At 45.2% G+C, this 22,465-nt stretch overlaps 1 protein-coding gene across 1 annotated transcript in view; it reads right to left on the bottom strand.

Annotated features, from left to right (window-relative positions):
- Positions 1-7,364: 7,364 nt before the first annotated feature.
- LOC119172145 (histone-lysine N-methyltransferase 2A) overlaps positions 7,365-22,465 on the bottom strand; it is a 92,198-nt gene continuing 77,097 nt past the window's right edge. The window contains exons 29-34 of the mRNA XM_037423157.2: positions 22,109-22,233; positions 20,763-21,007; positions 20,154-20,283; positions 16,464-16,559; positions 14,963-15,030; positions 7,365-7,798 (exon numbers count right to left, since the gene is read on the bottom strand). Coding sequence (XP_037279054.2) covers positions 7,693-7,798; positions 14,963-15,030; positions 16,464-16,559; positions 20,154-20,283; positions 20,763-21,007; positions 22,109-22,233 — 770 coding nt within the window. The 3' untranslated portion in view covers positions 7,365-7,692. The remainder of the gene's footprint in view (positions 7,799-14,962; positions 15,031-16,463; positions 16,560-20,153; positions 20,284-20,762; positions 21,008-22,108; positions 22,234-22,465) is intronic.

Below are 22,465 nucleotides of genomic sequence, written 5' to 3'. Positions count from 1 at the left end.
TTCGCGGTAATGGACAGCTCAACATGATGTGTAGCGTTGTTTGTGCTACTCAGTCACAACAGCCACAAGACGGAAAGTGCAAGTTTCAGTATGTGCAGTAAGTCATGTGAAATGTTGATGAAACTGCTGCTGTCAAACAGGCGTTAAATAAGACGTTTAGCCTGCATCTGAAAATTGGAACCTGAACTTGGCAACGTTTAATGCTAGAACCTTATCTAGTGAGTGAAGTCTAGCTGTACTATTCGAGGAGCTAGAGGGTGTTAAATAGGATATAATAGGGCTCAGTGAGGTTAGGAGGACAGATGAGGCCTAGACGGTGCTACAGAATGGGCACATCCTTTGCTATCGGGGCCTGGCTGACAGAAGAGCACTGGGAGTGGGGTTCCTGATTCACAGAAACATAGCTGGCAATATAGAGGACTAATATAGCATTATTTAAAGGGTAGTAGGCGTTATAATTAAACTGAATAAAAGATACAAAATGAAGGTAGTACAGGCTTACGCACCTACATCCAGCCATGATGACTATTCAGTTGAAAGCTTCTATGAAGACGTGGAATCGGCAATGAGTAAGGTAAAAACACAGTATACTATACTGATGGGAGACTTTCATGCAAAGGTAGGGAAGAAGCAGGCTGGAGACCAGGCAGTAGGAGATTATGGCATCGGTACTAGAAACGCCAGAGGAGAGCTACTAGTAGAATTCGCAGAACACAATAATTTATGAATTTTGAATACCTTCTACCTAAAACGAGGAAACCGCAAGTGGACATGGAGGAGCCCCAATGAAGAAAATAAGAATGAAATACTTTATAATGAGTGCACACCCAGGCATCGTGCAAGATGTGGAAGTGGTTGGCAACGTACGATGCAGTGACCATAGAATGGTACACTCTTGAATTCGCCTAGACTTGAAGAAAGAACGACGAAAACTGATGCGCAAGAAGTCAATCAACGAGCTGGCACTGAGAGAGTAAGTACAGGAATTCAGAGTCTCTCTTCAAAACAGGTACTCGGCTTTAGTGAGGAAACCAACCTCAGCATTGACGCAATGAATGATAATCTGACGACTATCATTACGGAGTGTGCAGTGGAAGTGGGAGGCAGGGTAGTTAGACAGGACACTGGCAAGCTTTCCCAGGAAACCAAGAATCTCATTAAGAAGCGTCAAATCATGAAAGTCTCGAGCACAACAGACAAAATAGAACTGGCAGAGCTTTCAAAGTTGATTAATAGGCGTAAGGTGTGCAATGGAAGAAGGTATAACATGGAGAGAATTGAATAAGCTCTGAAAAACGAAGGAAGCGTCAGAGCAGTGAAGAAACGAGATAGCCAAAAAAAATCGGATGTATGCACTAAGGGACAAAGAAGGCAAAATAACTACTAATATGGATAGAATTGTTAAAATAGCGGAGTTATACAGAGATCTGTACAGTAGCCGGGACAACCACAACCTTAATACTATAAGAACTAGCAGTAACCCAGATGACACCCCACCAGTAATGATAGAAGAAACCGGAAAAGCTTTGGAGAGCATGCAAAGAGGCAAAGCTGCTGGTGAGGATCACGTAACATCAGATCTGGTGAAAGATGGAGGAGAGATTCTGTTGGAAAAACTAGCCACCCTGTTTACGAGGTGTCTCCCGACGGGAAGAATACCAGAGTCTTGGAAGAATGCTAACATCATCTTAATACATAAGAAAGGAGATGACAAGGACTTGAAGAACTACAGGCCTATCAGCTTGCTCTCTGTAGTATGCAAGCTATTTACAAAGGTAATGGCTAACAGAGTAAAGAAAACATTAAAATTCAATCGACCAAAGAAACAAGCAGGATTTCGAACAGGCTACTCAACAATCGACCACTCTCATACTATCAATCAAGTAATAGAGAAATGCTCAGAATATAACCAACCACTATACATAGCCTTCATAGATTACCAGAAGGAGTTTCATTCAGTAGAAATATCAGCCGTCATGCAGACACTGCGGAATCAGGGCGTCTATGAAGTATATTAAACATCCTGCAAAAAATCTACAGGGGATCAACTGCTACCATAGTGCTTCATAAAGAAAGCAACAGAATACCAATCAGGAAATCAGGAAGGGTGTAAGGTAGGGGGACACAATCTCCCCAATGCTGTTTACTGCGTGTTTACAGGAGGTTTTCAGAAGCCTCGAACGGGAACAGTTAGGGATAAGAGTTAATGGAGGGTACCTTAGTAACCTGCGCTTCGTTGATAACATTGCATTGCTGAGTAACTCAGGGGACGAATTGCAACTCATGATTACGGAGTTAGACAAGGAGAGCAGAAAGGTGGGTCTTAAAATTAATCTGCAGAAAACGAAAATGTACAACAACCTCAGAAGAGAGCAGCGCTTCGAGATAGGTAATGGTGCACTTCAAATTGTAAAAGACTATGTCTACTTAGGGCGGGTAATAACCGCGGAGCCGAACCACGAGATTGAAGTAACTAGAAGAATAAGAATGGAGTGGAACACTTTTGGCAAGCACTCTCAAATTATGACAGGTAGATTGTCACTATCCCTCAAGAGGAAGGTGTATAACAGCTGTATCTTGCCGGTACTTAGCTACGGAGCAGAAACCTGGAGACTTACAAAGAGGGTTCAGCTTAAATTGAGGACGACTCAGCGAGCATGGAAAGAAAAATGGTAGGTGTAACCTTAAGAGACAAGAAGAAAGCAGAGTGGATTAGGGAACAAACGGGGGTTAAAGATATCATAGTTGAAATCAAGAAGAGGAAATGGACATGGGCCGGGTATGTAGCGTGTAGACAGGATAACCGCTGGTCATTACGGGTAACTAACTGGATTCCCAGAGAGAAGAGACAGAAGGTAAGGTGGGCAGATGAGATTAATAAGTTTGCAAGTATAAATTGGCAGCAGCAAGCACAAAACCGGGTTAACTGGCGGAAAATAGGAGAGGCCTTTGTCCTGCAGTGGACGTAGTCATGCTGATAATGATGATGATGATGAAAATTGTACTCCAGCTTTGTGCCAGCAGTAGAGGTTGTTCCAATCGCGGATCGCAAGGCTTTGCGCAATGCCAGAGAAAAGTTCCATTCATGAAGGCGGCTAGATGCTTTGAATCGGCCATTTATGTTAAATGTGGATACACAAGATTTTTTCCCCCCATTTCCCCCCTTCAAAATGCGCAAGGGAAAGAAAAACTTGACCCTCTGATGCGACTGTATGACACGTAATGCTTTGACACCCCATGGTTTTTCGTAAGCAGTAGAATGTCACAGCCACAGCGAAGTCGCCGTGAATGGTTTTCACAGCACCTATAACTGGTAGTTCGTACTTGCTATGTAAGCATAAAACTAGGGCAATAATAAGCTTCAGCTAGTTGCAGAAGTCCAAAAAATCCTTATTTCACAGCCTGACAACAACGCACAGATCCCCTAATTAGATACGAAGTAGCTCTTTGACTAGCCTGTGTAACGCTATCCCTTCGTTCGCACCGCGCTTCCCTGGCCGCAGCTGTTGGGCGGTGCCAAGTAGGTCACGCCTTCCCTCGCAGTGCGTGCGCGTTGACGTCACTCTCTTCCAAGCCTGTTGCCGCTTGCCACGTGTCATCTTTCTCTCGCTTCACCCTCTCCACCGCTCGCAACGTTTGGGCGCACATCGAGCAAACAGTGTTTCTGCGAAGAAACCCAACCTGCCTCCCGTGTCTTCGCGTTTCAAACAAATGTTCACTCGAGTAAACACTACACCGAGTTTTCACTTCAAACCGTTCTTCCAGCACCCGTGTCTTCGCGTTTCAAACAAACGTTCACTCGAGTAAACGCTACACCGAGTTTTCGCTTGCTTCAAACCGTTCTTCCAGCACCCGTGTCTACGCCTGCAGGGTCAACACCGTGCACACCGCTGCTGCTTCGCATTCCATCAGGGTTCCCATCGAGGAGACGGTCTTTCTGTTTTATTAGGCACATAGATGGCTTAGGCATGCTATTTTAGAATATAAATTGATGTGCGAGTTCAAGCTAGAGGGTACCTCATTCATGAGCTCCGTTAAGCGCAATAAGTTTGGACGAGAGGACAAAAAGAAGCCAGTCCATGTCTATTGGAGCAAAGTTTCTTGGGGCCAAGCCCTGTCGGCGTCCGTCATGCAGAATCATGGATGTAAGACACAAATGTGGGACACGAAAAAATGCTTAACAATAGACTAAAATCAATCATAATTGTGACAGAACCATATAAAACTCCTAAAAGCACAAACCCTTCATACTAGTCTGAGACCTCAACGTACACATTATGGACCCTAAGACCTAACTTTGTCATCAACTCTCATGGTCCGCTGTCTTAAGTAATAGAAAACCGTTGCCATAGTCGAAAAATGTGTGTATATGAATAAAAAATGGGTGACAATAGGCGAACATCAATTGTAATTGTGACAGAACAATATAGGGACAAATCCTTTACACTAGTTGGTGATTTTAACGTACACATTATAGACCTTAGCATCTAGCTTTGTCATCGACTCTCAAGGTCCGCTGTCTAAGCAATAGAAAACCATTAGACTTGTGCGAATAGTAAATTTTAGGTTAGAAGCGAATAGTGATTTTGATCGAATAATTTCAAATTGAATTCAAATGGTATATATGACACATAAAAAAGGGGGAATATTTATCATGACCTAAATAATTTGCACAATATTTCTTTTCAATTGAAATAGCGGCTCTATCCAAATGCCATTTTTTTTTTGTTCAAGAGGTCAAACAACCTTGAGTAGTAGTTTGGGTAGGATGCGAGTGCTAACCTTTAAGATACTTCACGTTTTGAACTTTATTATACTTGGAGCATGTAAGCCATCATAACAAGCTTAATAAAAGGAATCGATTTGAGGGTAACATGTTCCTTTAAAGAGCCCTGCAACACATGCAGCCAGTAAACATGCTTGTTACCTCGCAAATATACCGCCGCAGTTTCTAGAATCAATCCAGTACGAGCGGAGTTCCAAAAATTTGTCGCACTCTGCAATTGCATTCTCTCTTCCCATCCTGACAAAATAGCCGGAAGCTAAGCAGGGAGGAATGGCACGGCGAAAAAAAATACGTCACACGCACCTCGTGACCTTGAGCACCTCATATTTTTTTTCTTCTAATACGCAGTGTTCTAGTGCGGTCGAGCACATATTCTAGGACAAGCGGCGCTCTCCCGCGGCGGCCATGCTCAAATCAGCCGATGGCTGTGACCATAACCGTATATTCCTTCTTGGCTGTGACAAGTCATCTTTCAGCTTGTAGTGTCGTTTGCCGAGAGAAGAAAGCAATTTTTAGCTTTGAAAATTAATTGTGAATTACAGGCCTCATGCTGCGATATAATATTTGTCTCGCGTGTTCTCGATATCCTCGACTACCGATCATCAGCGTTTTCTAACCATGCTCACTCAATAAGTGTTTCAGGGCCCTTTTAAATTTAAAGAGGGGCTTCGCGGCAATGTGAATTTCCCCTGAATAAGTGCTTTCTTGGCTTAGCACCCCTACAGTGCAGTGAAACCACCTTTGCAGGTAGTTACATGCAAACTAATTACACTTATTCATTAATTGTGAATACTTCGAAAATATTCAATGATTTAAATTTAAATCGAGGTGAATTCAAATACTCAAATATTCGTTCGAATATTCGAAGCATTCGAATATTCGCACAATCCTAAAAACCATTGTTGTAGTCTAAACATATGCGTGAATGTGAACAAGAAAAAGGGTGACAGTAGACGAGCATCAATTATAATTTTGACAGAACAATATAAGCACAAACCCTTTATACTAGTCGGCGACTTCAACGTAGACATTATGGGCCTTAGGACCTAGCTTTGTTACGGGCTCTTTGTGTAACTTTATGTCACTCAATTTACATTATATGTGGCAACGCTCGTGTAACACATGCGAGACACAAAAAAAGGTTTAATAATACGCTAATATCTCCCATAATTGTGCTTGTGAAAGCACAAACCCTTTCTACTAGATGGCAAATTCAACATAGACATTATTGTCACTGAACAATATAAAACTCCAAGCACAAACCCTTTATACTAGTCGGAAAATTCAACTAGACATTATGAACTTTAGGACCGAGATTTGCCCACTCGTCATCAATCACTTCGTGGAGACGTGTGAATATTTTTAAAACTCTCATCCAAACTTTTCTACTTAACGGTGGTGAAGCATTCACGTTAAGCCAAGCAGAGGAAGGCAATCATAAGTTCTAAGAAATCAGGAAACACGGCTACACAATTCAGAAAACAAACATCTTTATGCATTCTCATATATGTACAGTCTCAATCACTTCTACTAATCCTAAAATGCTGCGGCAATAAATTTGCGCCCTAAACATCATGTGCGTGCTAAAACAGAGGCATCACAACTTCCGCTCGGGAAAAGAGGAGAGGGGAAGAAAAAGCACTCTAGTAACATATTTTACAATGTCGCATCTTATCCACATAGCCTCAGCAGCATGGTGCGGTAAAACATGCACATTCAAAAAGATCTAAAAACGAGTTACAATTGTTCATGTGCAGTTCTTTGCTCCCGAGCAAACGACAATCAAAACGAAAATGGCGGCAGGGCTAGGCTCAGGCGCGCACATCCCCAAGAGCTCTCGCCGAATGACTTGACGACACAAGAACAAAGCATGTGCGCTCGCAATTACAAGCCACAGTGACACTACAAATACACACAGTTCCAAGGATTCTGAACACAACAACAGATATACATATATATATATATATACTATAGGATGAGATATTTATAAATGTGCATAATCGTTTTCTTCTTCCTTTTTTTTATTTTTGCACTGCTGCTTTCCAATAGCATCGCAATAACTCCAAGATTTCGTTACAATGTTGTCTCGTGCTCTCCTTGATGGTGGTAATTACAGCTAAAACATCTATGCTATGTACAGGTTGACTTTCAGGGATCACAGTTGGCACCCGTAAAAACCACTCAAGGCACTTTCAGGTATCGTGTACATCACTCTTGTTCTCACAATCTTTTTCTTTCTTGTCGAATCAAAAAAACAAGGCCTCGGTGCGCCCGCGCACACCTCTACCGACCAGAAAAATATCTCTTGGTTACGAGGGTTTCCACTAACGTGTTATCTGTAGTTCATTCCGTTAACCTTTCTACAATAATTTGTGTTGTTTACTTGCTCATTCGTTTGTATTTCATTATTATTTTTCTTTACTTTTTACACAAGGTACCAAAAGGGCAGGCTCGCTCGACAACAAAGACAGGTGACCATACATCCGCTTCAGCACTCGGTAACTCTAAAGATATAACGCCTTGTTCGCACACAATTATCAGGGGAAAAAATATAAAAAGCATGCAACCATGGCACACATGTCGTATACGTACATAGTGGGAATTAAGAGAGTTGATTCCACAATTGTGGCAATGAAGCACTTTCAAAAGGGGGCACAAAAAAGTGAGGATCGATGGCAATAATAATAATAATAATGATAGGAATAATAATTATAATGATGCAACAAAACAGATGAATGTGGACACGACATTGGTGGTGAGGGCGTAGCTACAGACATCAACGACAGACTGCAAATAAAAGCATATGTACAAACGTCCCACAACTAGTGTAAGCTCGATGCATGGGGACAGCAGATGGCCCACCCTGGAGGCAGCGAAAGTTCGGTCATCGCAGCCGGGTGCCCCGCTCAGTTCAGAAACTTGCGGCACCTTCGGGAGCCGCACGAACATGGAATCTTGACGTCTTCGATGGGGAACTTATAGTCGTACGTCAGTTCCTCTCCTTTGAGAATCCTACGAGGAAGACAAATAATCAGACAAAAGAAATCTGTTAGCAGTTGCTAGAGTAACACGTTCATGTTACGTACGGTAGATTTTTGGTTTAGAATAGATAGTAGCAATGGCGAGAGTACCAATGGCATTCACAGCAGTGTGATAGGCAATTTCACGTGAGATCAGCACATCTGCATGCAGACTTTGGTGCCAATAAGAACAAACGACCAACTCGAAACTTTCTAGACACATGAAAGGGAGTGCACAAGGACTTTCGCTACTGTGGCTGCTGGTCTAGCCCACACGTCTGATCTTACTCTCGACTGCGAATAACGTCCGTAAACTGACGGTCAGCTTCCCTGCAACGACTTGCCGCAACAGTTGCGAGTCAAATGTGACTGAACATGATATGTTGCATATTAAAAGCACAAAGGTGCGAAACACGCAATGCGACGTAACCTCACTTGCGAATTTATAGCTGCAGCGTGCAAAGTGGCCAGTCTATAAAAGGCTTTGTGAACATGCACGGTGAAATTTCTATGACTTCACACAACATGCGTAGTTTCAGTAGCTTTGCCTGATCAAGGCCTCGTTTTATTTATTTCAATCCCAGTGCAAACACACACTTCTGAATGGGAACCTTCATTCAAAGAGCGGTCATGATACAATGCCACATGATGGGTAGCGCTACTTGCATCACACGTGCGTCCGAGCGCATTCACCTGGAGATGCAATAGACGTGTTTCCCACTCCAATATCACATTGTAACACGGACTGAAAGAGCGAGAAAGAAGAGGAGGTAGGAGGCTCTTAAGCGATGGTGATTCGGTAAGTGACGGATGAGCGCTGGCATTTTCAGTATAAATAAACCCATCACATCCGTGACAGCATTGGTGGAGCAGTGCTGGGTAATGCGCCGTCCTGGATCCCGCAGCAGAAGTTCTTCGAAGAAGCAGACGCTTAGCTGGCCTACCCCCGCGCAACATCAGCATGAACGACGACACAGCAATCCTGTTGACGTACTACGCTGCTGCATCTGCCAGTGCCACTGACATGGCACAAGGTGGCCGTCGACCTCAACAACCAGATTACTGGGCGCCTGAACCATCGATATTCTCATGTAAAACTGACGAAGACGTGGATGCTTGGCTAAAACGCTACGACAGAGTGGGCTGTTGCTATGAATGGGGCGCGCCGGCGCAGCTTGTGAACGTAGTATTCTTCCTTGCCGGGACCGCTTTGCTTTGGTTTGAGAACCATGAACATGTCCTCACCACTTGGGATATATTTATTGAGGAACTGAAGGCCTGCTTTGGGGACACGAGTTCTATGAAAAAGAAAGCTGAGCAAACACTGTCACGCAGGGCTCAGTTGCCCGGCGAAACGTGTACAACCTACATTGAAGAGGTATTGAAGCTTTGCGGGATCGTCAACGCAAATATGTCTGACGAAGACAAAGTCGGTCATTTGTTAAAAGGCATCGCCGAGGACGTGTACAATTTTCTCATTATGAAAGAAAACTTTAACACTCCTACTTTCAGGCAGCAGTGTCGCGCATTCGAGGCGTTGAAGACCCGGAGAATTTTACCCAAATTCGGGCTCTTGGACAATGTTCCCACTGTTGCAAGCATGGACGTCGCTGACTGCAAAGACATTCCCTTCCTCGTCCGTCGGGCAGTTCGTGCAGAGCTCGTACGGCTTCAAGCTGGTGACGCTCACCACCAATGCTCATTCGCCGCGTGCCTCGAACCACCTCCCAACTGGATGCGAGAGCGCCACGCCGAAAATCGACGGCGCATAGAAACTGCAGATTTCAGCCACGACTTCTGTTTTCCTCGATGGGTCACGGCCACCACCGGATGTCATCATCTCGACGTGCCGCTGCAGACCTCCGACCGTTGTCAACCAGGGCTCTACCAGAAGACTACTATGCGTCATCACGAAACGTTCCTGCACAGCACGCCCCGTCTCCGCGTACTTTTGCCACCACTGCTCCTGCTAATTTAAGCCGACAAGTCCCCGTTTGCTACACATGCGGTCTACCAGGGCACATTTCCCGCTTCTGTCCCAGCTGGCCGCCTGCGCCACCACATTTTTCAACGTAACCGGCTTGTATGCACGAAACGCCTGTGCCGCCACGTTTTTCGACGTACCCGCCTTGTATGCACGAAACCTGGACCGCTCACCCGGCTGACCACCGTCCCCGACAGCAATGGCCTAACGAGACGCCGCCTCTGACACGTTCCCGCCGGTCGCCGTATCCGCGTCGTCGGTCGCTTTCCCCGCATCTGCTGGAAAACTAGCTGGTGCGGTCGATGAAGGTGCAGTCGCGGGACGGTCAGTTTCGCCAATTCCTCCTTCTGCTGCGATGTCGATGAACAAAGTGCGTGTGTGTATAGACGGTGTGTGTAGATACTCTTGCACTTGTAGACACTGGTGCAGCTATTTCGACTCTTCGTTTCAAGCACCGTTTCTTGGGTCACAAAGTAATGTTCACGTGGGATCGTAAAGAAACTTTTTGCGGAGTTGGAGGCGAAGCGTTATGTCCCGTTAGTATTTGCTCAGTTATACTCTTGATTGGTGTACAAAATTTCCGAGTTGAATTCACTGTACTGGCTCGCGCAACTCATGACGTAATTTTAGTGATATACCTCCTTCATGAATGCGACGCTACGCTTGAGTGAGGAACTGGAGATATTCTTCTACAAAGTACGTTGCCCACTGCCATAGTTGACGATTTTCCGACTCTCCCCCCATCGGTGCGCTTTTGTTGTCTGAAGATGTGACGATCCCTGGTCGCACACCAACGTTTGTTACCGTATGCTCTTCTCACGTCCGCTCAGGACACTGCACTGGACTGTTCGAGCCCAATCATACAAACGCCATCAAGAAGAATGTGCTGGTCCCACGGTCTGTCCTTACAGCCATCGACGGACATGCTTGTTTGTGAGCGCTCAACGCTGCCTCAGAGCCTGTTTTTACAGGAAACGTTTGAGGAGCAGGCCGCAGTTGTCTTCAGAATGGTTTCAGAGTCTCCAGCAATCAGTAAGACTACGCCCAACTACTCAGCCGAGATGAAACAAATGATCAATAAGTCATTGCCTTCTTCTGAGCAGGATGTCCGCGAGGAGCTGCTTACACGCTACGCGGGAGTCTTTGATTTCACTGAAGGCAAGCGTTGTTCCATGTTGACCGAATCCCGTATGCACCACCGCATCAACTTGGGAGATGCTACATCGATACGCCAGAAATCCTACCATGTATCCCCGTCAGAGAGGAAAGTGATCGCGGATCAGGTCAACGACATGCTGCAGAAAGGCGTTGTTCAAGAGTCAAGCAGTCCCTGGGCAGTTCCTGTTATATTGGTAAAAAAAAAGAAAGACAATTCTTGGCGATTTTGTGTCGAATACCGCCGTCTCAACGTCGTCACAAAAAAAGACGTGTATCCGCTACCACACATCGATGATGCTATTGATTGCCTGCACTCGGCCACATACTTTTCGTCCATCAACCTAAGGTCTGGATACTAGCCAATACCAATGCATCCGTCTGACAGAGAAAAGACTGCTTTTGTCACGCCTGATGGGTTATTTGAATTTAACGTTATGCAGTTTGGGTTATGTAATGCCCCAGCTACCTTCGAGCAATTCATGGACTCTATTCTTTGTGGTCTCAAATGGGAGATATAAATGTGTTATCTCGATGATGTAATTATTTTCGGCAAGACATTCCACGAGCACAACCATCGGCTTAGCGTCGTTCTAGATTGTGTCAAACAAGCTGGTCTTGTTCTAAACTTAAAGAAGTGTCATTTTGGTGAGCGTCAAGCACTTGTGCTGGGATATCTAGTCCAGAGGGATGGTATATGGCCAGACCCGTAAAAGATCAATGCTATCCGAAACTTCAAGCAACCAACGTCTCTGAAGGATCTACGTAGCTTCGTGGGCCTGTGTTCTTATTTTCGTCGGTTTATCAAAGACTTCGCCCAGCTTGCTCATCCTCTAACAGAGTTGCTCCACAAAAACGCCCCATTCCGATGAAACGTCGAGTGTGAGGCTGCTTTCCAGCAGCTGAAGTATTTGCTTACTTCCGGGCCCCTCTTGCACCATTTCAACCCGGAGGCACTCATGGAACTGCATACAGATGCTAGTGGTATCAGTGTTGGTCTCGTGCTGGTTCAGTATCACGACAGCCGCCAGCACGTCGTGGCGTATGCAAGTCGTACTTTGATTAAGACGGAGAGGAATTATACGGTCACCGAACTGGAATGTCTTGCGGTTGTTTTCGCCGTCCGAAACTTCAGACCTTATTTGTACGGCCGGCAATGCAAGATCATGACAGATCATCATTCTCTTTGTTGGCTAGTCGGACTACGTGACCCAGCTGGCCAGTTGGCTCGATGGGCCTTACGGCTTCAAGAATATAATTTTTCTGTGACCTACAAGAGCAGTCGATGTCATGCATATGGTGACTGCTTATCTCGTCTTCCATCTCTGACTGCGGATGCTGATGATGATGATTTCTACAACTACCTGGTTGCAATCTCCTCCAAACTTCCTAAACTTCCTAAACTTGGATGTCTTCCATCACGAGCAACAGCGTGACCCTTCGCTGAAAGCAATGATCGATGTGGCTCATAGCTCTGAACGCGCCATGCCATTCGTGATTCATGACGCCTTACTATATCGCAAAAATTACCCCAGCCATGGTTCCACACTACTCCTCGTCGTGCCAAAATGCCTGCGTCTTGCGACATTCCAAGCCATGCACGATGATATCACGCCTAGGCACCTTGGATTTGCCCTAACGCTTCACCATATCCGACCTTTTTACTGGCCTCGACTCTGGAAGACCACCAAGCACTACGTCGCAAGTTGTGATGTCTGCTAACGCCACAAACAACCTATCACGCCATTGGCTGGCCCACTGCAACCGGTTAAGTCACCGACATCACCATTCGAAAAAGTCGGCATAGATTTATTGGGCCCTTTCCTCAAGTCTACCATCGCCCGCCGCTGGATTATTGTGTGTGTAGATTACCTGACGCGGTATACTGAAACGATGGCGGTAGCTTCAGCCACATCATTTGATGTGTCATGGTTTCTCCTGCACTCGATTATTACTCCGTCACGGGGCCCCTCGTGTGGTGGTATGTGATCGCGGCCGGCAGTTTACCGCTGACGTTGTCGAAAAGTTGCTACGGCTTTGTGGGTGCCAGTATCTGCATTCCACGCCATACCACCCCCAGACCAACGGTTTCACTAAGCGCACCAATCGTACCATCATCAACATGCTTTCAATGTACGTCGCAGCGTATCACAAGAACTGGGATGCCGTATTACCTTTTGTTACATAAGACTTTAATACCACGAAACACGAGGTCACAGGTTGTACGCCTTTCTTTCTTCTCTATGCTCGTCATCCCCAAAGTTTCCTTGACACCACACTTCCTTTTTTGACGAACGAAAACGCCAGTGTTGCGCCGAAGAAGCTCGTCGACTTGCTCGGCTCCGAACTCTTTCCGCCCACGCTCGCGCGAAATATCGTTACGACGCAAAACACCCGCGTGTGACTTTTGCTACGGGTCATTTCGTCTGGCTGTGGACGCCCGTTCGTAACAAAGGACTTTGCCAGAAGCTTCTTTCCAAGTACTCAAGACCATTCGTCATGACTCAGTGCTTGAGTGTGTGGGAATCGAGAGCGCCCCCCTACAAGGCGCCTCATTCCCCAGCTGCCGCTTGCGCGCCGACCGCGTAGCCAGGGCGCGTATAATCACCGGCATTCGCCAAGATAGCTGCCAGGGCGCCTCTTGGTCAGGACGAGTCAAGCCTCGGCTTCGTCCCGCGCTGGCATGTCTGGGCACGCTACGCTGCGCGCGCTTATGTCACAACACAGCGCCATTTCCCTTTGGGCGCGCGTGACATCCTCCTCTCCTAGGAGCTATGTTGCGCCCGACGATTCGCTCGTGCGTTCGACTTCGTGCGTTCGACTTCGGCCCTTGTGCGGGAGTCGTCGCGCCCTAGGCAAGCGTACTTGCTCGGTCTTGCGGAGTTCCCTATACGGCCTGCAAGCCCGTGAGTGTCGCACTGTGCTGCATCTTTGGTTAATAAACCCATTGTTGTTATCCTGCCTCATGCATGGTTTCTGCGCCGTGCCGGAGAAATCGACGAACCCGGCCGCAGCGTCTTCGCACGCAGCGGCAGTGGAGGACGTCGCATCCCTACACGGTTGCGCTTAGTAGGTAAGCCTTGTGCAAACCTATCTCCACAAGTGATGTCACTTACGTTGTTGCTAAAGCGACAGCTCAGAACCAACGTGCAAACCTATCTCCACAAGTGACATCACTTATGTTGTTGCTAAAGTGACAGCTCAGAACCAACGTTCGCTTAAGACGCAAATTGCGCACATTTCCCAATTGAGGTCCTACAACAACCATTCGCTTCTACTCGCTCAGTGAGCTTCGTTTTGCCCGGAGGAAAATGTAACGCGGACTAAAAGAGCGAGAAAGAAGAGGAGGTAGGAGGTTCTTGAGTGATGGTGACTCGGCAGTGACGGTTGAGCGCTGGCATTTTCAGTGTAAATAAACCCATCACATCCGTAACAATATGTCTGTCAGCTTTGTTCCTTCGTGCTCCTTCCTTGTCGCTCGAAACAATGCTGCCGCTGCATCGCAGCACTTTTAAAGTCAGCGCGTGCAGTAGCACTGCTGCGACACTTCTCCATTGGTTGCCTGCATAGCTCCACGAACGACGATACACTACCTCAAAACACCGTATCTCTTAAATGAGCCAGCGTGACTGCCAACATTGTGAACATGAGGTATGCAAGACACCACCCCACGGATCTGCACACAACTGAACAAAAAATTACTTGATATAATTCCTGTTGTGAGGCGCTACATGATGGGTTCTATCCTCCAAGACTGCAAAGCACACGCAAAGGCTGGGCAATGGGCAAGACCAGTAAAGGGCTATAGGAGATGGTCAACAGCTGGATTGGGCGCGTATGGCTGGCATGGAAAAAATAGACGAGGCTCTGGCCTGATGAAAGCATAAAATGCGGTATACTAGACAGCACAAAAACGTGGCGAAATACCTTTAAGCTTTGAGTTGATCTGCATTTACATGCAGTCGCACATTTTCCCTTAGTGCACTGGTCTGCATCTTATTTGTTTTCATGACTCACCTTCTCAGTGCGAATATCACAATGTGTTTCTTGTTTTCCACAGTAATCACCTTTGAGTAACAGTTGGGCTGCAAAAGAGAAGCACCCATCAAAGATATCAGTAAATGCGCAACGAAAAATAAGATTTTACCAAAGCATTTGCTGATGATAGTGGCCAAATTAGTGGTGACAGAAGGTACTCACAATCAAAGCATAATCATGATGGTCGCATGCGGCAAACACAAACTCATCAGCTGGTGTCAGTAGGAAATGTGCTGATGCTGCTAATCATACAGGACATGACTATGCTGGAATAAATTACCTAGTAGACACCACCATGCATTCTGAAGAGTATATAATTTCCACACAACAAGAGCCTGCGGAATATCACAAGGTACTTAGAATTTATAAGCCATTTTCTCTAAATATGGCAATTAGATTTACAAGAAAAAAAGAAAAGGTGTGTGTCCCGTTGACCTATGACGGGCCTTAGAAGAAGTGTAACAAAACCACAATCTCCACACGTGAATAAAATTGCAGCTATGAATCAAGGCAAGCCACATTAATGTGGTATCACAGAATGCACTGGATTCTGCAAATGCATTTACAAACTCCATCCATGTCTGAGGTATTCGCTTGTCCCTAAGATGTCTTATATTCGCGCTGTCTTTCCCTTCCCCACCGTCTAGAGCATTGATTTTGCCATTTTTTTCTTTTAGTTCTCAATTCCAGGAACAACGCCTTAACAACTGCAGCTTTCAGTCTTGTTGCCACTGGTACCGTAGTCACAAAAAGAAAACAAAAAAAAGAAATATCAAAGTATCCTCCATCAAAAAGCATGCCATGCGATGTAAGTGTACATAAAACTTGAAAAAAAATATTTATGGAGTCTAATCTGTAGTTGTGCTTAGAAAAAAACTGCTTCATTTTTGGAGTCAATTATCGGCCAATTTACACCTCCAGCTCTGAAACAAATTACATAGATTCATACTACATCTACCTCTCTTGAAATTCAGGAAAGGAAAAAAATACCATATATCTGGAACATTAGCCATCTTGCATGAACTGGAATAACTATCTTATCAAACTGATGCATAGCAAAAAGAAGTTCAGCTCAACGCATCACCAACACGGTGTCACGTGAACTTAAAAAACATTTTTTCCTGGTTTCCTAAATGTTTTTTACCCTCCACAGCATAAAATATTAGCGCTGATTTCAACGTGCAGTGGAGGAGGAAGTTTTTACTGAATAATAAAACGTGGGACTGCTTCGTCCCATCATCTCTAAAAGGGTTAAGTCAGCTGTATATATGCATAACAGGAACGGGAACTTCCTAAAAATGCAACTTTTTAATAAACTCTGGCCTAAAACTCGGTGTTGTAAAAACATCACAGCAGCACAGAAATAAGAAAAGCTAGTCCCTGCTGGTCACTGAAGCAAGTAGCAAGCAAAAAATACGTCATGGCACTGACATTTCAGCTTCTGAACCTGAAACGCCGATGGTAACAATATCCGACTCACCTCGCAGGAGTGGTTGATGAATCTGGCAGCATTGCCATGCATAGTGGCATCAACAACCTCGTGGTCGTCAATGCGGAACATGTAACAACCAATCCCCTGCAATCAACAATTAGCCATAATCAGTCTTGCTTTCAAGGCCCCAGATTGTTAACCTACAATTAATACGAGTTCGCAGTCAAATCCTAGGAGTAAGGCTGTTCATTTCTATTTGTACAACACAACTTGCCCATCTTAGCACTTCATAGAGGTTTTTACATTCCTGGCACCTTGCTAACTTAATAAATTGACATATTCCAGACGAGAACGCAGATAAATATTTTAAAACTGGAAGCTGTGAGTGTGACAGGAGCTGATGCATTGTTATTCAATTTAAAAATATACATGAGATCAAGTTTCTGCTAGGCACATTGTAGTACGAGGTAAATACCTTTTAAGTAACACAACATTTTATGTGTCTTGGAACCAGTCATTAGCACTAAAAATTAGGTGGGAGATACTTGACACATACAGAAAATATGAATGATTAGATTTAGCAGACGAAGCTGAGATGACATCTTGCAGCTTTCATAACTCTCTCTCTCAGTGACTAAAAACCAAACACAAGCTGGGTTACACAATATCCCACACAATGGCTCAAGCAAGGTCACAAGCAAAAAACAAAAACAAATTCACAGCACAACCACGAGGTGAATGATGACAAGTGGGGCGAAGCTTTTCGCAGCCCGTCCTCGTGGTAATACGAGTGCACGAGCATAAGACTAACGAGGTATAGGCAAACGTCAGTGCTTTGTCCACCGATGTCTGGAAGCTCAACATTTTTCAGAAGTACGAGGCCAGATCACCTGACACGGATGCGCGAACGAACGCATGGGCGGACTGACGGACGCTTTGCCTTACTCATCGTCATTCAGTCCGTGGATATGCTGCGACACCGTTTTTATTGACATGGAATGCAATGCTACTTTGACGACTATGGCGACACGAGACGTACGACCCACGGCATAAGGAGCTTCGCCCCTAAAACGGCTTGCACCATTTGTACATATGAGCGTGCATGGGGTCCGCCTTCAAGGGAGGGGGGGGTCACACACAGCACAACCCCTTTAGGTGATTAGGAGGGGCCTCGCAGCACTGTTCAAGCATGGTCAGAAAGCGCTGTTGATCGGGAGTCGAGGCTCCCAAGACACGTGAGCCAAACGTTAAAATGTAGCACGTGGCTTGGAACTCGCAATAAATTTTCAAGGCCAGCTAAAGATTGCTTTCTCTTCTCTCAACAAATGGCAATACAAGTCACAGCCACTGCATCAGCCTTTGGCTGATTTGAGCATGGCGCCCTCAGTCGTTAGAGGCCGCTACTTGCCCACGCGTGGTGCGTGCGATTTCACTGAATAGCCACGTGTTGATGAAAAAAAAAAAAGAGGAAGAGAAAAAATGCTCGAGGTCACAATATGCATGTGACGCATTTATTTACCACGTGCCATCCCTCCCTGCTTGGCTTCCAGTGCTTTCGTTGGGACGAGAGACGAGAGAATGCAATTGTACCATGCGACAAATCTTTGCAACTCTGCTCGTACTGGATAGATTCTAAAATTTTCGAGGGCCATGAATTCGTGGGGCAATAAGCTCCTTTAGCATAAATCCATTCCATGGCTACTTGATGAAGTGTTGCAAGGCCCCTTTAACTATGCATACAGGCGATCCCAGATATACCCAACAGCGGAACATTCCAGATATATAAAAGCGGAACATCCGCTATGTTAAACACCACGCTGAAGCCCAGAAAGTGCATTCTTCTCAACAAACGTTAATAACTTTTCAACCGCGTTTCAACAAGTTCTGATTTTTCATTGCATGCAAGCAACAAAAAGGAAACTGTATCGCATTTATCTGGTTGGTAGTGCAGCACTTGCAAGGGCACTGGTATCCTTGATACGCAATCTTCAGGTTTTAATGCGCGGGCACACTCTCTTTCAAAAAGACCATTTCCTGAGGGCACCAAAAATGAGAATGCAAAAAGACTTGGCAATTTCGTTGCAATGTTCACGCTCCCTTCCTCGTTTGTTCACACACAATGGCATGTGGGCCCAAAAAATATGGCCTTCAAGATGTGCAACCTCGTAACGTTCTTTCGGTGTTTTTGGTTTTAGAACACGCATCTCTGAGGCTACACTTTTTCTTGCTTTTTTTTTTCCCTGCCAAAGAAGCAGCTGCTTGCTGCAGAACCACACTGACATCGCTTTCACCACCGTGTCGATGGTAGGGACTTGTTCCTTTATTTTTTGTGGGCAGCATTGTTGGTTGTGGCTTGTGGACTTGCGTACTTCTCGCCTCGTTCCCGATATATCGTCAGCCAAGAGTCGAACAAACATTTACCCACTTGCAGCGACAAAAATTATCACTGGTGCTTGGAGTGACGTCAAGCAAAGCATTGTCGTGAATTGTTTCCCCTTGGGCATTAGTACCAGAGGATGACTTCGGGTGCATCATGACCACTGACAACTGCGCACAGTGCCTTGTGTACTTCGTGACTTATTAGTGCTTTTGGGCACCATCTTGAAAACGAGTGACTTCATCAGTGCAGGTGATGTAGCTGTTTCTGACTGCATCGATGCCACAGTCATGGCTTATGTTAGTGGTGCCGCGGAGGTGCAATGCGGCAAGTACCGCGCGGTTATGAAAATGCCAATGCTGCTCACTACTGCAAACCAATCTTTTACCACGCTGCAAAGCTTGCATCGGCGTTCGGTGTCAATCGCTGCTGTTATAACCGAAAGTGCTGAATTTGTTCATTCAGAAAACTTCAATGGTATGAAAAATGACACAGTGGTGTGACGGCGCACAAAAAGCAAGACAAGTTCGTGGACTACTTTCATGCGAAATGAAGTGCGGTAAATTGCAAAAGAAGTAGTTCAGACCTTATTCTTCATTATACTGTGAGCGAATCGGTTTATTTGCACTTGTTAAGGATTTCTGAATACAAAATAAGCCTATTTTGTATTTTGAATCAGGCATGCTTCGAACGACAATTCGTGTCTTTTATACGAGATGTCTCTTATAAGCAGGCTTCCACATATACATTTTTTTTATAAACTCGTATTTTAGCGTAGACGCACTGGTGTCTCATACCCAATGGTCATTTATATCAGTGTTCCCATTCCTGCCATTCTGTCAGCCAATAAGCAAGTAGAAAGAACCACAGAGTTTCCATTAAGTACAACAGAGGGAACTCTCGAGCTAGTGTCTGTGGAAGCTGCAACGCATGGCGCTTCGGATTGCATGGAAATGATGGGTAGTACACAGATTTGTGTAATCTTTTGTTCTTTAAGTCGTTTGGCTCCAGGTGGCTTGAATCCATTTGCCGCAAGACTAAGTTACACAAAGGTATAGCAGTTACGCTTCACCACCATGACCTTTTCAGGCTCGCCAACTCAAGTTGGCGCACGAAATTCACAACAGTCGACTCTTATATAGTCGACTCTTTTATAAGAGACAAAACCAAAACACAACAACAAACAAAGCCACAAGAGCGTTCGAAGCCCGCAAGCACGAAGACTAGGCGAATTTCTCATAGTGGCCAACGATCGCAGCACCAGAGTCCCCTCTGGTAGTTAATTTTAGGAGACTCTATGGAAAAAACCACGAACAGGCCCCTTTCGGAGCAACCTTGAAGAGACGAGGACGGCAACTCGCCTTGCTCTCGTAGTACTTCTCCCTCTTGTCCGTGAGGGCTGCTCGGATCACTTCTCCGGCATACTCAATTATCATCTCTCCTCCATCAATGTTGCGCTTGCAGTACAGCCCTCTTCCATGAATGTTCGACCTACGAGGAAGGGAAGGTAAGACACGCTGATGACAACAAGAACCTGTTCATATAAAAATAACAGGGAAGTTAACGCGAAATAAAAGTATTCAATCGAAACACATAGCTCGAGAACGTTGTTTATAAAAGAGACCACGAAATTTTGGAGTGGGCAGTTGCATTTGAACGTAGAAGACCACGCACGTAGACTCTGTGGTGAGCAAGCGGAGCGCTTCAGCTTGCTTTGATGAATTATAACGACTTTAAGACACACATTCAGTTCTCACTTACTACGTGCAGGCTCAAACCAACTCTAATGATAGAGCTTTTAAATAAATGAAATCTTTCTTGCCAAATATAACCAGGCAGAATGTGGCTTTTCGCTTCAATCCTGGCACTTTAGCTTACCTTCAAGGACCAAACATCATGTATGCTACATCTATGTCTGTCCCTCATATATTGTATCTGGAGGGTCAGGAGTGTCTTGCAGCAGGGCATACCTGTAGACACCAACGGCCTCCTTGGCCGTGTTCTTGAGGTGCCGGAAGCGCATAGCCATGGGAAGGTCCAAGCTGGTCAGGCGTCGCGACGACTTATGCAGAACCTCCACCTCATCTCCATTGTCGCTGCTGGGGTCGTAGCAGGGCGGCGACCGATGTGCAGACGCCAGGAACTTGAACATGTCATGGTGTCCCCGTGACTTGAAGCCCTCTAATCGGGCACAGCCTGATGGGTTCTCTGGAAGCTGCAGCGTCCAATATAGCTATTACATACATATTTGCACAGCACTACACTCTGCATTTGTACAGCACTGTACAGATAGACAGTGTTTTCTGGCTAGAAAAGCAATGGAACTGAGACACACTGCTGCCAGACTGGGGTGGCACCAGCAGGAGGCCAGCTCCCCATTTCCCTCTCACCATGAACATAAGTGCCAGTCTGCACACATGCACTTAAATATATCCCGCCAGAAAATGTTCGACGACTTCACTAGGAATCTTCGGAAGTCAGAACAGAAAAGTCACTCTGTGTGCTGTATAGTTTCAACTAAGAAATGCAATTTTGCCATGTCAACATGGACACTTAATCTTCACGCTCTGACTTCACGTTCAAATGGCACTGCTGGACATTTTATGCATTTGTCATGAGCGTAATAACATTTGCATCCTCTAACGACTGTTGCGCATTTAAATAGTTGTTCAGCCGGGCTCACGAAACGAGTGACAAAATATCAGCAACAAGTGCCTATCACATGAAAAAGAAACGGTGTATTGTCAACTCCAACTTGAATGCTTTTGTGGAAAGAAAATAGCAATGCGAAGTCAGAAAATGAAGAAACCACACGTAATATGCCAATACTACTAGGCACAGTAGTATATTTGCAAAAGCATGAACCACACAAATGTATAAAGTCCCAAAGATGTTTCCATGAAGTAAGCTGTTTCAGAGCAAACAGGCGACTTAAATTTATCAAACATTAGCCAATCCTCGTATTGTAGAATAATTTACCCACTTGAAATGCTATGCACAAAACGAAGAACTGTCTTGTAGAACCAAATAGAAAATTTTGGTGTGATACTTTTAGAGACATCGTAGACAAAACATGAGTAACACACTTTAATAAGTTGTACTAAGCTCTATGTGCTACATAACGCACCACTGTGTAGAAAGTTTCAGAAGGAACAAGCCGTTTCGTCGTTTATCAAGAATAGTCCGGTATGCATGCCACCCTTAGTAAGCCAAGTCAATCGCTTCTTCCATCAACAGTGCCATGAAAGTAGGACCGACCGATTTAGAAGCAGATTTAGCGAGCAATTCTTATCAGACCCATGCACACGAAACTTGCCTTGGTGCTGTTGCGCTTGTGGTACTTGAAGATGTAGTTCTCACAGTTGTCAGCCCCTCGCAGCTGCTCAGTGAGATACACAACAGCCTTGTGCGTGAGACCCATCAGGGCAAAACCGTCCACATCTGCGTAGCATGAGAAGCAAAAGCCAGTTAATGAAGACAGCGATTGCAGACATCACCCAGAAACAGACTCCAACATGCAGAGCCTGCTTCTGAATGCGAGCCAGAAAAAGTATGAGGCAAAATTTTCTTAGCTGAAACTATTAAACCACATGCAAAAAGAATATAACCTAAACATATTTGTTCTAAATTTAAAGTATCTACGACATGTATTTGTATGACTGTAGATACTCGT

This window comes from Rhipicephalus microplus, chromosome 4 (assembly GCF_043290135.1).
Source record: "Rhipicephalus microplus isolate Deutch F79 chromosome 4, USDA_Rmic, whole genome shotgun sequence".
NCBI lineage: Eukaryota > Metazoa > Arthropoda > Arachnida > Ixodida > Ixodidae > Rhipicephalus > Rhipicephalus microplus.
The sequence above is the reverse complement of the archived record's forward strand: the minus strand, read 5'-3'. Positions and strand labels throughout refer to the sequence as shown.